Consider the following 17,905-nt stretch of genomic DNA (forward strand, 5'->3'; position numbering starts at 1 on the left):
CTTTCTTCGTGAGCTTACTAACGACTCCAGTACTGAATATTCGCTTTGGAAGACTACAAAAAATCTAAAGAGACCAATCATACAAACACCTCCAATTAAAAATGTGGATGGAAGCTGGGCCAGAAATAATGAGCAAAAAGCAACAATATTTGCAAATCATCTTGAAAACATATTTCAGCCAAATGCAGCTAATGACATTAATCCCTTACCATACATTGCAGAACAAATGGACGGGATAATACCATTCGTCACTCCGGCTGAAGTCAAAAAAGAGATCAAGAGTAATATCAACCCTAAGAAAGCACCTGGCTTTGATCTTATCACTGGCCAAATACTAAAAGAACTTCCAAAAAAAGCGTTAATGAAAATAACCAACATAATTAATGCATCACTTCGGTTACAATATGTTCCACAACTTTGGAAAGTTGCCGAAGTTATAATGATACCAAAGCCAGGGAAGCCGCCACATGAAACAACCTCATATCGACCAATATCATTGCTGCCGATTATGTCAAAGTTGTTCGAGAAACTTCTCTTGAAAAGGTTAAAACCAATTATCGAAGAGAAACACCTCATTCCTGATCATCAGTTTGGTTTCCGAAATCAGCACTCTACAATTGATCAGGTACACCGAATCACCGACATAATTGAAAAGGCGATAGAAGAGAAAAAAGTTTGTTCGACAATATTTCTGGATGTTGCACAAGCTTTTGACAAGGTTTGGCATGAAGGATTAAATCATAAATTACAAATACTTCTTCCTGCTCAATACTCAAAAATTTTAAAATCATACACAACAGAACGTTACTTCAGAATAAAACAAGAAGACACCTATTCTGACCTGAAAAAAATTCAAGCGGGAGTACCACAAGGAAGTGTACTAGGACCAATCCTATATCTCCTATACACTAGTGATATCCCTACATTTACAAATAATACCGTTGCTACGTTTGCTGATGACACTGCAATAATGGCCACTGGTAAAAACAACATTGAATCAACAGAAAAATTACAAACAGCCATTACTGAGATACAGCGCTGGACAGTCAAATGGCGTATAAAACTCAACGAAACCAAATCTGTGCACGTCGACTTCACTAATAAAAGAATCGACCATAAACCAGTATACATCAATCAACAAATCATTCCGTACGAGAATTCAGCGAAATATCTTGGCATGACCCTTGACGCAAAACTCAGGTGGAAACCGCATGTCAAGAAAAAACAAGAAGAGTTGAAAATAAAGTACAGAAAGATGTACTGGCTATTGGGTAGACATTCTGCCTTGTCAACATACAACAAGCTGTTCTTGTATCAGCAAGTCCTTAAGCCAATCTGGACTTATGGTATTCAGCTCTGGGGATGTACCAGTCAAAGCAACAGAATGATCATTCAACGATTTCAAAATAAAGTGCTCCGTGCTATTGTTAATGCTCCGTGGTACATCAGAAATGACAACTTACATAAGGATTTGGATGTTGAAATTGTCGACAACGTTATCAAAAAGTTTGCGGAAAGTCATGAACAACGACTTCAACAACATGTCAACATTGAGGCCCTCCAGCTCCTCGAAAACGATGACTTAACCAGAAGATTAAAACGAGTGAAACCATTTGAACTTGTGTAAAAAATAGTGAACTATCTATAAACAATACATAATAAATAAACCAGTCACAAACAAAAGTAGTGACCAAAACATTTACAGAAACAAAAAGTGCATATATCATAGGATAAGTACTTTGTAATTTTAACCGTATCAAATTAAGTCAAATTCAAATAGCTTATTAGTATTTGTGCTAGATTGCTATATAATAAATACACCAATAGGTGTTTTTTTAAAAAAAAAAAAAAAAAAAAAAAAAAAAAAAAAAAAAATTTGTAAGCTTGAATATAATGAGGAATAAAATGAAAAAAATTTGAAAAAAATTTAATAATTTTTTTGATTTCATCACTGTTAAAAATGTGGTGTAGAGCTTTTTGAAGAAGCAACGTAAGCAGTAGGAGTATTTTATTTAATAGGACTATGAATAAGTTCGTTTCGGTTTTACAACAGATGGCGTAACTTGATTATTATTCCATCGATCCACATTTCCAAACATTCATTGGAGAGCTACTGTCGTAAGGCACAAACGTCAGTATAAGTTTTTTATTTGAAGCGTAAACAACAATATTTTTACCACACTTGAAAATGTCGAATTTCGTGCCAAATAATGTGTTTTTGCGGGGAATTCTTCTTCATTATTTTAATATGAAGAAAAAGCAGCCGAAAGTCATCGTATCTTGGTGGAAGTTTATGGTGAGCATGCTCTATCTGAGCGAACGTGCCAGAAGTGGTTTGCACGCTTTAAAAGTGGTGATTTTGGATTGGAAGACGAAGAACGCGAGGGTGCGCCGCCAAAGTTCATGGATACCGAATTGGAGGAATTGCTCGATCAAGATCCGGCTCAAACGCAAGAAGAGGTTGCAAAAACTTTGGGAGTTGATCAATCAACCATTTCCAAACGTTTAAAAGCCATGGGAATGATCCGAAAGGTAGGCCATTGGGTGCCGTATGAATTGAAGCCAAGAGACGTTGAACGCCGTTTTATGGCATGCGAACAACTGCTTCAACGGCACAAAAGAAAGGGCTTTTTGCATCGAATTGTGACTGGCGATGAAAAGTGGGTCCATTACGACAATCCAAAACGTCGGGCAACGTATGGATACCCTGGCCATGCTTCAACATCGACGTCGGCGCAGAATATTCATGGCCTGAAGGTTATGCTGTGTATCTGGTGGGACCAGCTGGGTGTTGTGTATTATGAGCTACTGAAACCGAATGAAACGATTACGGGGGATGTCTACCGACGACAATTGATGCGTTTGAGCCGAGCACTGCGAGAAAAACGGCCGCAATACGCCGATAGACACAACAAAGTTATTTTGCAACATGACAATGCTCGGCCACATGTTGCACAAGTGGTCAAAACATACTTAGAAACGCTCAAATGGGATGTCCTACCCCACCCGCCGTATAGTCCAGACCTTGCGCCATCCGATTACTATCTCTTCCGATCGATGCAACATGGCCTGGCTGACCAGCACTTCCGTAATTACGATGAAGTCAAAAAATGGATCGATTCGTGGATTGCGGCAAAACCGACCGAATTTTTCACAAAGGGAATCCGTGAATTGCCAGAAAGATGGGAAAAAGTAGTAGTAAGCGATGGACAATATTTTTAATATTAAATTTGTAACCATTTTACGTCAATAAAGTTTCAAATTTCGAAAAAAAACCGCACGAACTTATTCATAGTCCTATTACTTTATAAAGGGTTTTTCAATAAGGATGGGTAGATGATGAAATGGAATAAAACAAGCTGTGTGTGAGTTATTGACAAAGTTATTTTTTTATTTGAAAGGTGCATATATGCCATTAAGTGTGGGATATGACATAATTCAAATGCCCGCCTCGGCTTCTTACGGTGGAACGGATCCGAGTTGTCCAATTTTCAATGGCTCTTCCGCATAGATCCGGCTGAAATTGAGCGATGGCCTGTGTTATGTTCATCTTTAGAGCTTTGGTCGATTGTGGTTTATTTGCATAGACCTGAGACTTCAAGAAACCCCACAGGCAAAAGTCTAGCGGGGTCAAATCGCATGACCTGGGTGGCCAATTCACATCACCCCTGCAAGAGATAACCTTACCCTCAAATCGTTCATGCAGAATGTCATTCGTGGCGTTTGCTGTGTGTCACGTAGCGCCGTCCTGCTGGAACCACATGTCGTCTAGGTCTATATGGTTCAATATGGGCCATAAGATATTGGTTATCATCGTTGTGTAGCGCTCGCTGTTGACGGTGACCGCCTCACCAACGTCGTTTTCAAAAGAGTACGGACCAATGACGCCGCAGGCCCAAATCCACACCAAACGGTAACTTTTTGAGGATGCATTATCACCTGGTGAACCTCGTGTAGATTGGTGTCGTCCCATATACGGCAATTTTGTTTGTTAACACAGCCATTCATCCAAAAATGCGACTCGTCACTAAAGATGATTTTTCGCCCAAAACTGGGGTTATCTTCCAAACGATTCGAAGCCCAGGCAGCGAACAAACGGCGTTGTCTATGGGCATCAACTTTGAGCTCCTGGTTCAGTTGGATCTTGTACGGGTGTAGGCCCAAGTCCCCGAGGCAAAATTCGCCAAGTTGAAGTCTGCGAAAGGCCAAGCTCTTGCGCACGGCGAGGAATAGACTGCCTTGGGTTCTGCTGTACACTTTCACGGACCGCGGCAATGTTCTCGGCAGATCTTGCGTTCCTTGAACGTACGGGTGTTGGCTGATTGTCTCAAATTTGGCCACCAAACGTTGAAGAGTCGACTTTGAAGGGCTACCACGTCTACCGAAAAATGGGCGCAATGCGCGCAACGTTTGCGTTAATGAACACTCATTTTGATAATAAAATTTTATCATTTGAACGTGCTGTTCAATCATGTAACTTGCCATGCAGATTTGGCATAAACAACTGAATAATAAACAAAAGATTTGACAGATGTCACCAAAACAAAATGGCTGCCACAGGGCGCCAAAATCGACCCGCGGCAATTGAAAAACCCTTTAATACATACAGTGCACTCGCGATAACTCGAACTAATTAAACAGGCGCTGTTCGATTTATCGAATTTGTTCGACTTATCAATTGAGTGTGCTATGTTAAAAAAACAGTCATCGATATCGATTTTTCGATCGATTGTTGAAAATGGAAGCCAGTAGAAAATTTCTGTAGTATAGTTTCGTTATACGAATCACATTTTGGTCCATTGGCTGGATCAATGGTGTCACATTCGGCGGCATTCCATAAAATTAAACCATCCTCGGACTTTAATTCGATTTCGTTGGGATGTGATGGGGCATTATCAATTAGAAGAAGAGCCTTCTCAGGTAGTCCCCCATCTTTCAAATATTTTCTTACCTAAATATTAAAGTCATTTAACTTGGTTAAAAAAATTGTTTTAATGAATCTGGATTTTACCTGCGGCACGAACGAATTATGAAACCAGTCTTTGAAAATCGCCGAAGTCATCCAGGCTGATTTGGAATTTTTGTACTCCACCGGACAGTTAAAATTTTTGAAAACACGAGGATTTCTTGCTTTGTCAATAACGAGAAGTTTAAGCTTATGGTTGCCGGTAGCGTTAGTGCAAGCCATAAATTGCCTTATCTTTCTTTTTTATAAGACTTATGGTGGACTTGGCTACCCCATATTCCTTCGCTAGAGAAGTAACACTACGTCCACGTTTAATTTTGTTAAGGACTTCAGCCCTCTCTTTTAATGTTAAACACTTCAACCTTTTACAATCCATTACTCACGTGCACTGATACACTACAAATGACAAATTTAAAGCAATTTGGTCAATGCAAGATGTTGTTCCCAGAAAACTAACGGGATATTAACGCCGAAATATTCATATGGACTATACACTAGTATACATATAATTTATATACATATACTATTACATATGTATCTATGTACAAAATGTACATGTTTGAAAAGAATGTGTGTACAAATAAATTTGTTTTTTTGTTCGAGTTATAGCGCTTTCTTATTGTTCGAGTTACAAAGAAGTCAATAGGGGAAAAAATGTGTTCGAGTTAGCACGTCGTTCGACTTAGCGGCTATTCGAGTTACCGCGAGTGCACTGTATTTATAAAATAGTGCATATGATAAATTATTTCAGAATACTTACTTATGGATCAGGTCAGTCCATAAGTTCGTGCGTATTTTACCCATAATTTCACTTTTGTACGATTTTTGCATACAAAAAATTATTCGCGGAATATAACAGAACTATTTATATTTTCTTTGATATATTGGGCATTCAACAAGTGATTTTAATCGCGAATAGAAAAACATGTTGTTAAAAAATAAAATGGAATCTCCGAACGCGTATAAGAGGCATATTTTGTATTTTTTTTATAAAAGTGGTAAAAATGCAACAACTGCTGCTGCAGAAATAAACACTGTTCACGGAGAGGATACCGTGAGTGTAAGGACTGCGCAAGTGCGATGTGGAGGATGTCCCGCTCGCCGGTCGTCCTGAAGTCTTTAACTCCGACGCCTTGCTCGAACTCGTGGAAGCTGAGCCAAATTTCACAGTCCATATGATAACTCAGAGGTTAAATTCATCGTATAGAATAGTTCACAGGCACCTGGTTCAGTTGGGAAAGGTTTCAAAGCTGGGAAAATGGGTTCCACATAGACTTTCTGTCGCCAACCTTCAGCAGCGAGTGAATGTGTGTTCTCAGCTGCTGCAACGGCTTGAAAATGAAAGTTTTTTGAACCGTATCGTTACTGGTGATCAAAAAAGAGTCCTTTACAATTATTCTGTTCGCAAACGCCAATGGTTAGATAAGGATGAAACACCAGAACCGACCCCTAGAGATGGCCTTCAGCCCAAGAAGATTCTCCTGTCTATTTGGTGGGATGTGGCCGGTATTGTTTATTATGAACTTCTGGAACCAAACCAAACGGTAACTGCTGATTATTATTCCCATGAGATATCAAACCTGAATGAGGCACAGTTTTGTTTCACCACGACAACGCAAGACCTCATACCGCAAGGCAAACATTAGGCAAGCTGAACGAGCTCGAATGGGAGCTAATGCCGCATTCACCATACTCTCCGGATACTGCACCTTGTGATTATCACCTTTTCCGTGAACTTCAATCCCATATGAGTAACAAGAACTACTTCTCAAAAGAAGCTATAAAAAGGGATATCGAAGCGTATTTTGGCTCAAAGGACAAAAAATTTTTTGAGCAGGGAATTAAAAATTTGCCTAAACGTTGGGAAGGCATTGTAAATAATGAAAGAAAATATATTATTGATTAATAAATACTCTAAACATCTTTTTTATTAATTTTAAAACCACCTTTAAAAAACGCACGAACTTATGGACTGACCTCATACTTTTTGTGCTATGGTTTTAGAACTTAATACCTTAGTAATCGTAGCTCCTGCCTACTTTATACTTTGAATCGCAAGGTTATGGCTAATACAAATAAAAATAACTTAAAATAAATAAAATACTACGGCTTACACTAAATTACAAAACTATTTTCCTCTCTCATTCCAGGTCACCGACTGGGGTGTCGAGCAATGCCGGTCGCTGCATGTGCACATCAAATCACCGCCACGCCTGCGCGTTGATCCGGCCAGTGTGACACTGCAACGCGGTGATTCACTGCGCGTGCGTTGCCTCTCACCCGGCAACGATGACATCAAACGCTACGCTCAACTCGGCTACAGTTGGACACGCAACGGCGTACTCTTTCAATCGAATCCCGCCACTGTGATGTGGGAAGACCTTTATCCAGATGGCAGCATACTGAAAATTAACAACATACAAGTGAGTCGTAAACACCGAAGACAAAGAGCGTTGCAGTAATACGCCTTTAAAGCCTTATATTTATTTAAAAGGCATTAAAGTTGTTTATTTTACTTGTTTTGGGTTCATTTTTTCAATGAATTGTACAAAATTTTTAAATCTTTCTTTTTCTTCACACAACTTTCATTTACACAGAAATCCGCCGAGTACACTTGTATTGTCTCAAACACTGTGCGTCCCGTATCAAAGAGTGTCTACATAACCGTTATCGACCGCAATGCGGTGCATGTTTGTCACAGCGATACGCTCTACGGTGTCCGTTGGCCAACAAGCGCACCAGGCGCGGCCATTGTGGCCGATTGTCCGCGCAGTTTCGAAGGTCACTCGCGACGTATCTGCGAAAACCGCGACACCGGCAACTCGACATGGTTGTTACCCGATTTTTCGCTTTGCGTACACGATCAACTTTTGGAGATTTACAATAAATTCCGTGCATTAAGCGCCGGCTACCAACAGACCAACTCATCGGCCATACTGAAGGCATGCTTTGCATATACAGTTAAGCGGCAGAAGCGCTTTTTGCCTGGTGAGGCGGGATTTCTCATCGATATGCTGCACGAGGTGAGTACCGGAGCGAGTGTACGAGGGGCTGAAGTTATTGAAGCACAAAGGGTTATAGGTACACTTATGTACTTATGGAATGCTTGAGTGACCCAGAATGCAGCGAAAAACAACGAGTGCAGGCAAATACATTTAAAGCAAAAGCAAATGCTTTTTGTATTTATTTAATGTATGTCAAGCACATTGTGCGGCATTGTTTGGCGAATGTTAACGTGCACTTCGAAAACGCACTCATCGTAAAAATGTCACGTATACGCCATGTGCGCGCTGCATTAAAGATAAATTCGGCGACTGAATTTTGGCAACCGCAGTTTGCTTTAACAATTTTTGGTTTAAATGTTAGTAAATGTTTTTTGATGAGAATTGGTGACGCCATTTTTTAATTTTCTGCATTGCAAAATTTTTGAAAAATTTTACTCGCCTACAAATCTTTAAATAGCCGCCATGAAAAAAGGGACTACGAGTACAAATTATAATTTTGCAAAACAATTCTGCAATAGATACTCGCTAACGTAAATTGAAACAACTATTCAGCCGCTAACTTTTCAAGACCGCACCCCGAGACTTGGTGAGTTGAATTTTCTTTGGCGCAACACCAGATACCCCCTCTTAATTAATATTATAAGGGGATTTAGCACTGCAAAGTGCTGAAAGACCTATGATGGCCGCTTCATGGATTTAAAGTATTTCTCTGAGTCCAAATTTCGCAATACATTTTAGTATTTTTCCCCTTTTATTAAATTGTATTTCCTCCTCTAGTAAAACACAAAAACAAACAAACCAACCTATAAACTTTGATACCTGAAACTGTTTTCACACGCCATGCAGGAAACGCTTCAAGGTACCGGCCTCAAGCTACTAAATTGAAAACGCTGCATCACAATGAGGGTACATCAGTGCCGCTTGCAGTTGTTTTTTTTTTGTTTTTTTTTTTTTGGGGGGGTGAGGTAGGGTTCAAAATGCCTTCTCATTTACAATGACCGTCGTCTACTGCGTCGTGTGGTGTGGCCAATAAAACGATCCCTCCTCTCCTTCTGGGGAGACACCCTTCCCGGAACTGCTTTCTGTATTATTTCGGGAGTGCCCAGAACGGCATCCATAAAGGACCAATTCTATTCACCCACGTCTGGGTCCACCATATTTGTAGCCAGCTTTCATGCTATAGGCTCGTCTTCTAGTGTATCTATCTGTGCGGCTTCGCTTTGTTGCACTGTGTTGGGATCGGTTACCTTGCCCATACGGCATAGGTAACTCCGAAAATATCCGTGGCCCGAGAGGAACTGGGTTAAGAAGTAGTTCACTTCTCCGAAGTTCCTTTGGACCAATTTGTCAATTGATGGAATAAGTTTCGCCGTCCATCTGCCACTCGGTTCAGTGTCCAATCGGCTTTGCCACCGCAGCATGGTTTGGCGTCTCCGTTGGGGGAAGCTAGTGATTACGTGTTTCTTCTTGGAGTCCCACGCATACATTCGTTCCCGGACCATGAGGTCGACGGGTATCTGCCCGCTGATCACGAATATTGCTGCGCCTGAGACAGTGCGGTAGGCTGAGGCAACTCTGAGTGCCGCTGTTCGTTGCACAGCCTCCAGTGCTTTGCGCCTCGCTTTGCAGTTGTGCACAATTCCCCATACTTCGCTGCCGTACAGGAGAATGGAGCTTGTGGCCGGCGTAATTAGCTTTCTTTTGCTCTGTGTTGGCCCACCGTGACCTTTGCTGCTTTGGTAGCCCCACGTCGTATCTGGGCCCAGAAAGTAAGCCTGCAGTCAAGTTGAATACCTAAGTATTTTACTACTTTTTGGGTCACTAAGGACGTGTCGCCTATTTGCATGCTGACCTCGAGTGGCATGTGACCTCGTGTCATAAGGATTACTTTGGTTTTATGTTTGGCAAGTTCCACGCCGTGGTCCTCAAGCCATATTTGCGTCCTTATCATGACTTGGTTCAGCTTCTTTCTAGCGTCCTCAGTGTTTCGAGCTGGTATGGCCGCCGCTATATCGTCCGCCTATCCCACTAGGTATGTTTCTTCTGGCATTTCTATGCTCAATATCTCATCGCAGTTCAGATTCCAGAGATAGGAGATTGCAGTGGGTGCACACCAGTATGAAAGTGTAAAAAAATTTGCCCCCGTAGGCGGCTCTGAGGTAGATGTTGAGTGTAGGATTAGCAAATCTATTTGATCTTTTGGCAACCTCGCACTCTTGTGACAAAATAATAACACCAGCGTTCATACCAAATGACGCATATTTAACCATAATGTCAAATCTGTATCCTTTATGGTTGCATCACACGGAAAGTAACCGCAGAAATCACGAGACGCCTACAAACGATTGTCAACCGCTGACTGCAGAGTATTTTGCAAAATTTTTGGCCACATACAACATCTAACTCAGCCCTGCTAAAAAAAAAGCTAACCAGGTGAACGTGGAAATTGAAATTCGAAAAAGGAAGTGGATAGTCCAGTGATGATAATGTTGTTAAGCAGGCCCTGTTTTGGAACCATTTCCAATAAGCTAATCTAAGAGTGGGTAGACCACGTACCACCTGGAGGCATTCAAGAGAGCGTGGAGCAAACTGAGATGTACGAGTTTAGCTCAAAACCATGTCCATTGGTAATCTGATGACTTTTATTAATTGATGTACCCTTTAAGTAAAACGAGTAAAAAAATCGGTCCCTTGAGTAACATTTCAAAATCGGGAGCGTACAAGGACGTATTATTTTTAATCGTTTTTAAAGCTTGGTCATCCTGTTATGAAAGCAAATTAATTAGAAATATATATATATATATATTATATATATAATTGGCGCGTACACCCCTTATTGGGTGTTTGGCAGAACTCTTCCTCGTATTTGTGGTGTGCGCCTTGATGTTGTTCCACAGATGGAAGGACCTACAGTTTCAAGCCGACTCCGAACGGCAGATATTTTTATCAGGACCTTTTTCATGGAAGAAATTAAAAATGCTCTAATTAGAAATGATCTAAGAAATAAAGAAATAATTACCTAGGGCGACTAGGGCAGCATTTTATAAAGCTTTAGGCATAGCCACAAAGAATAATTTGTATTATTTTGAGTTTTGCGAAAATTTGAAACTGAGGAAACGAATTTTGACACCTTGGCATGTTACTTTTGATCTTCGGGTGTGTTTGTCTGAGGAATCGCAAATTTTGTCTGACCGTAAATTTTATTTGGTTGAACTCACTGGGAGTTTTGGAAGTCCGACACTTTTCACAAATGGCAAAGTGGTATTCAAAAAGCAAATCTATTTTATTTGCAGCACTCGACCTCGTAAAAGAAAAGAAGAAAAGTAAAGCAAGTATAAAGCAATCCTATTGAAGTATTCCGAAAATCTGTCAGACCTCAAAAAAATCCTAAAAAATCTACTACATACAAATCAAAACAAGCAAATCTATTAATAAATAAAAATTCTAAAAAATCTAACTAACAAAAAAAAAAAAACCAGACAAAATGTGTTAAATGCAATCCGTATCTATACCTATAACTACAGTGAATGCTTCTCATCCGTCTCGCCTGCGGATAAACATCATGTCACTTTAATGCTTAACGTTGAGTTTTACGAGTTTGCGAGTAGTAAACAAGACGGGGCAATAGCTTTGAATTTCTCCTCTTGTGACTTTTCTAGGTTAAACAGCATTTCTTCTTCTTCTTAATTGGCGCTATAACCGCTTACGCGACTTTGGCCGAGTTTAGCAAAGCGCGCCAGTCGTTTCTTTCTCGTGCTAACCGGCGCCAATTGGACACACCGAGTGAAGCCAAGTCCTTCTACACCTGATCTTTCCAACGCAGAGGAGGCCGCCCTCTTCCTCTGCTACCACCAGCTGGTACCGCATCGAATACTTTCAAAGCCGGAGCGTTGGTATCCATTCGGACGACATGACCCATCCAACGTAGCCGTTGGATCTTTATTCGCTGCGCTATGTCTATGTCGTCGTAAAGCTCATATAGCTCATCAGCATTTTACATCACATCAATTGGGAAGACTTGCTTTCTGGATAAGATATTGTTGAGTGTTATTCTACCTTTAAAGCGCAGTTGCTCAAAATTTGTATATGTCGGGATTAGAAAACAAAAACAAATTTTAATAATCGAAAATCACTTTATTGTTTTTCAAAATATTCTCCATGAAGATCTACACACTTTTGCATGCGTTTGAACCAATTGACGAAGCACTTTTGCCACTCTGAATGAGGTACCACCAAAACATGCATTCTGAATGCCGCAACCGCTTCTTCAGGTGTCGAAAAACGTTGACCTCTCAGTTTTTTTTACGTACGGGAATAAATAGAAGTTATTCGGTGCCAAGTCAGGACTATAGATGACCCATTAATTCGATGTTTTGGGTGCTCAAAAATGCAGTTGTGTGAGAGCTCGCATTGTCCTGGTGAAGAGTGATCCGTCTTTGGCGATTGGTTTTCCTAATTTCTTGGAAGACAACTGAGAAACAAATGGTTGTGTACCACTCAGAATTTACTGTTCTGCGTTGTTCTAGTGGTACGGTTGCAACATGTCCAGTTTTTCCGAAAAAACAGGCGACCATTTGGTTGGAAGTGCTTCGTGCGCGAACAACTTTTTTGGGATCTCAATCTCACGATAGGTCACATGACGATCTTGCAATATCAGTTCGCGCACTGCATCAATGGTTTTCGGAACAACAACTGATTTTGGACGACCTTCACGAAATTCGTCTTGGAGTGAACTACGACCACGATTGAATTCCCCATACCATCGATAAACACTGATCCTTGATGGAGCTTCATCGCCAAAAAATGAATTAAGTTCATCCATGCAATGTTGCTGAGCTAATCCACGTCGAAAGTTGTAAAAAATAATCGGACGAAAATGTTCACGATTTAATTCCATTTTTGGACCGAGATGAATCTTTTAAGTTACTGTAAACAACACAAATAGTGCTGGTATTTCAAAACGTTCTGAGTACGTAAAAGCCAAAAAATGTCAAACTTTGCGATACAGCTGTCAGTTGCCAGATTGCAACACCAGGGTTGCCAAATCCCGACATATAAAAGGCACCCCTCGTATCAGCTTGAAAAACTTAACAATAAGCGGAATAAGCTTTACAAGCAATTTTTAGAACCTAAGAATGAATTTATCTTTTTAAATTACAAGCATTGCTTAAAAAAATTCAATTGTTTAAATAAATGTTTATGCATACAGGAACTATAGTCTTCGGATCGAAGAGAATATTAAGTCTAGTCCTAAGGCCTTTTAGCGATTTGTTAAATCTATAAAATCAAGCGCTGGAGTCCCTCCTGCGGTTCGTTTTAACGACAAATCAGCGTCTACTCCTGTGGACTTAGCCAATTTGTTTGCCGATTTTTTCAAATCTAATTTCACTAGTGATGATACGTACTCGTTTACTCCTTATCATGATAATCCATCTTCATCTTTGAATGTTAGCTATTTAAACCTGGTTTCTCTGGACATTGAAATTGGGATTTTGGGTTTAAAACCTTCTTCGCAGACTGATAAGGATGGGTTGTCCGTAATTGTTCTTAAAAACTGCCCGGCTATTGTCTTTCCTCTCAAATTAGTTTTTAATAGATCTCTATCTTCGGAGAGTTTTTATCAACGATTGAAAAATCACAACTATCACCCCTGTTTTCAAAAATGGCAAAAAGAATGATGTGTGCAACTATTGGGCGATCCCGAAGCTTTCTATTATTTCTAAACTTTTCGAAGGAATTGTAAAAGAAAAAATGTACTTTGCAACTAAGACCTTAATCTCGCCCAATCAGCATGGATTTGTCTCGGCTAGTTCTACATATGCTTTTGGTGAATACTGCTTTGGAACTTTTGCTGAAGGTTTTCAAGTCGATGGTGTTTATACGGACTTTTCTAAAGCATTTGATAGAGTTTTTCATACAGTTATACTACGTAAATTAGCCTCGCTTGGTTTCCATTCTGTTTTCTTTCAATGGTTGAAATCTTATTTATCCGAAGGACGATGTGTGGTAAGTATTGAGAGTGAATGTTCGGTACCTTTCATTGCATCTTCAGGGGCGACACAAAGCAGTATTTTAGGGCCTCTTCTCTTCGTTCTATTTATTAATGATATTTGTGCCTGCTTTTCATTTGCCAACATTCTTTCGTATGCTGATGATTTGAAAATATTTTCGGACATTAGAAAAAATGAGGATGTTCCTATGTTGCAAACGGAAATTAATGCGCTCGTTCGCTGGTGCACTAACTCTGGCATCTGTCTAAATATTAAGAAATTTTTTCATGTCAACTTAGCTAAAACTCAAAAGATTTTCCAGTCATCTTATCTTTATCCAGCATTGGTATACTTTACTTCAATCTTTTCATGAATTCAAATATCTAGGGATGATCTTTGACTCACATTTTTCTTTCAACAGTCACATTTACTTTATTGTGTCCACTTCTTACTCAATCTTAGGTTTTATACGGCGTAATAGCTCGAAGTTCTCGGACCCTTACACTCACTGTCTTTTGTTTTTTCAATTGCTGAACATGAATTATACGCGTAATGCTCCTATTGCCCGCGCTTTATGAGATCTCGAGTTCTATTCCGCTTGACTTTTCGGTTTCAAAGAATGAATTTTATAAATTTCTAAACTCACTTTTCTAATTTATTTAATAATTATTGTTATATAGTGGTAGTTTAAGTTCATATTACTGAGTGGTCTGTAAAACCAATAATTATGTTTTAGACTTATAATAAACGAAAACGAAAAACGAAACCTCTCTTGGGCGAGCACTCACCGTCCGTCAAAGAGAGGTGTCTTCCCGATACATAAGATTTGGTACAGGAAAAAATGTCTGCTCAAGAGACAAATGCCCGGCTAATAGAGGTGTTCGTTAGACAAGATTACAATCTATATACAATACCCCCAACATTTAAGTGAACGTCTATTTTTATAATCAAACAACTGCAAGTTTCAAGTAGTTCAAGAATCGCGCTTGATTTTCGACATTTTTTCTGCTGCCGGTGTTTTTTTTAAATAAAAAAATTCGAGTAGGTGTTAAATGGCCTACCAGAAAATCTCTCAAAAATCAGTATGATTTTTAACCTACTTGAAACTTGCATATTACAGCTATAAAATTTAATACTTTAAATTTTTTCTGAAATTCTTATTAAGTTGAAAATTTTGATGCAGATTTACCGAATTTTTAAACGTTTTGAACAATGTTTGAAACTTTGCCTTACCTGGCCAAATTATAATTATCTCGTGGCCAAGTGTGCGGGCATAATAATAAATATCAAACGTGACATACACAGCTGCCCTATAAAAATTTGCTGAAAAAAGCATAGACGCCATGCAACAGCATCTACACAACGCGATTGCTCTAGCGGTATTGAATTTATAATATTTTCCATAAACCTTATGTTACTTCAATAATTCCCTCTCAAGCGAATAAACCAAATAAATCTTTAAGAGCGTTATTTCTTCAAAACCCCTGCTCCTTTGAAAAGAATTTCTGCATACGCGCCTGTTTGTATGCAAGAAAATGCACTGCTTGAAATGCTTGCTAGCTGAATATAAATGACTTCGCTTGCAACCGTTACCACGCGTGGTTAGTTGCTCTCCCTCTCCCATCGGCACATTTCACATAACCGCACATTTCTCCAGGTACCTCCTTGCCACAGCAATCACCAACATATTTACCCTTCCGCCGCGCCAGTGGCTTTGCCACTGCTTTACGAGCACATCGCCCAAAACCCCAAGCAAATGCACAAAAGGAAATATAAAATAAAATCTAAAAATAACAAATTATATAAATAACGAAAATGGCAACTCAACTAAGAGGCAAAAAAGTCTCTCACAGGCCAATGTTGATGATGACGGCAACGACGACAAAAGTTCCCTTGGTTCGGAAAGTGCAATTTTTCATTCTAATGCACTTACAGATTCATAGTAGCTACAAAAATTTGATCATATTTTCCTTAGCCTTTGCCTTTACATAACCATCACTTTTATGTGAAAATGTTTTCGTGTACACAAATATTTATTTACATACGAGTGTGCATGTTTGTGTGCATGCGAATATTTCTACTAAGGACTTTTCACCTTTCAAAATATGGCGAATTGCATGCAAAGAAGAGCAGAAAAAACCGAATTATAAAAACAAAATTTATAGTCGCCTGAAGAAAATTTAAGTTTACTAGGTTTCACTTTTGTCAAAAGTGATTTGCTTTCACTTATTCTCTTACACTTTTTGCTGTGTGTAGCCAACGTTTGGGTTTTGAGAGCGCTTTTGGCAGAGAGTTGAAGAAGCTTTTTATCAGAATGCGTTTTATACTCACACATGACGCAAAATGGATGAATGTAAGTGTAGGTGTATATATGTACATAACTAGGCTTACATAAACTTTGGATAAAATGTATGAATTGAAATATAAAAAAAAATCAGATATTCCAGAAAAATATCATTGAGGCTTTTTTTGCAGGCGAAGGCCTAAATTTCAGGTAAATACCTTTTCTAAATATTACTAGATAAATATTAAACTTTTCATCCCTGTAGATACTGAAACTTTGAGATTCATTGGAAGCAACATTCCGATTTTTTTTCATGTTAAATTTCGAAAGAACCTCTTAAAATAAAGAAAGATAATTGGAGGTGGAGTCCTTAAGTCAAGGGCCGATGTTCAATGTAAACCACACCTAAACATTAAGTTTTTTTCTGCATTTCATTTCACATTTTTCAATTTCAGACTAACTCAATTTGAATCATGGAAAGATACGTAATCAAGCAACGCGTTAAAGTTATTCAGGCTTATTATGAAAACGGGCGTTCAAATCAAAATGCATATCGCTCACTTCGTGATTTTTTCGGTCCATTTAATCGTTCAAACGTGCATACAATCGGAAAAATTGTGCAAAAGTTTGAGCAAACCGGGTCTGTAGGAGATGTGAAAACACCAGTGCATGCTCGTACAGCTCGTACTGCAGAAAATATTGCTGCTGTTCGCGATAGTGTGGTTGAAGAGCCGTCCACCTCAACTCGTCGCCGTGCCCAACAATTGCTCCTCTCACACTCGTCGTTGATGAACATTAGGCATACAGACTTGCATTTACACGCTTACAAGGTGCAATTGACTCAAGAACTAAAGCCTCTTGACCATTTCAAGCGTCGAAGAAAATTTTCGAAGAAAATCATCTTCAGTGATGAGGCACATTTTCACCTCAGTGGATAGGCAGAATTGCCGCATTTGGGCGTATGATAATCCAAGAGTGATTGCCGAAAAGCCAATGCACCCACAAAGAGTGACTGTTTGGTGCGGCTTATGGGCCGGCAGCATCATTGAGCCGTATTTTTTCCAAAATGAGGCCAGTAAGGCAGTTACTGTGAATAATGTTCGCTATCGTGAGATGATAACGAACTTTTTATTGCCCGAGTTGGAAGATATGGATGTGGACGATATGTGGTTTCAACAGGACAGTGCCACTTGTCACACAGCTAACGAAACAATAGTTCTTTTGCGCGAAAAATTTGATGGCCGAATAAACTCACGTCGCGGCGATGTCAATTGGCCGCCAAGATCAAGTGATTTGACACCGTTGCACTTCTTTTTTTGGGGTTCTTTGAAAGAAAACGTGTACGTCGATAAGCCAGCAACAATTCAAGAGCTAAAGGATTAGATGACTCGACGTATTAATGGCATAGAATCTCAATTATGCCTCAGCGTCATCGAAAATTTGGACCATCGGATGGAGGTGTGCCGCCGAGGCCATTTGGCCGATATTTGGTTCCATATGTAATAGAGCTATACCAATATTATCATAATAAAGAGAAATGACAATAATTTCTTAAAAAATTGTATTTTATTCACAATCGACACCGGCCCTTAAAACTTAACCACCCTTTCTTATGCAATGAAATGAGAAGTTAAATATCGCGGAGAAAGTACCAACAAAT

The 17,905-nt window shown here is 39.5% G+C and overlaps 1 protein-coding gene across 1 annotated transcript in view; it reads left to right on the top strand.

Annotated features, from left to right (window-relative positions):
* LOC128863581 (uncharacterized) overlaps positions 1–17,905 on the top strand; it is a 294,071-nt gene that overhangs the window by 137,205 nt on the left and 138,961 nt on the right. The window contains exons 6-7 of the mRNA XM_054102812.1: positions 7,117–7,389; positions 7,564–7,989. Of these exons, the coding sequence (XP_053958787.1) occupies positions 7,117–7,389; positions 7,564–7,989 (699 nt within the window). The remainder of the gene's footprint in view (positions 1–7,116; positions 7,390–7,563; positions 7,990–17,905) is intronic.

This window comes from Anastrepha ludens, chromosome 5, assembly GCF_028408465.1.
Source record: "Anastrepha ludens isolate Willacy chromosome 5, idAnaLude1.1, whole genome shotgun sequence".
Lineage (NCBI taxonomy): Eukaryota > Metazoa > Arthropoda > Insecta > Diptera > Tephritidae > Anastrepha > Anastrepha ludens.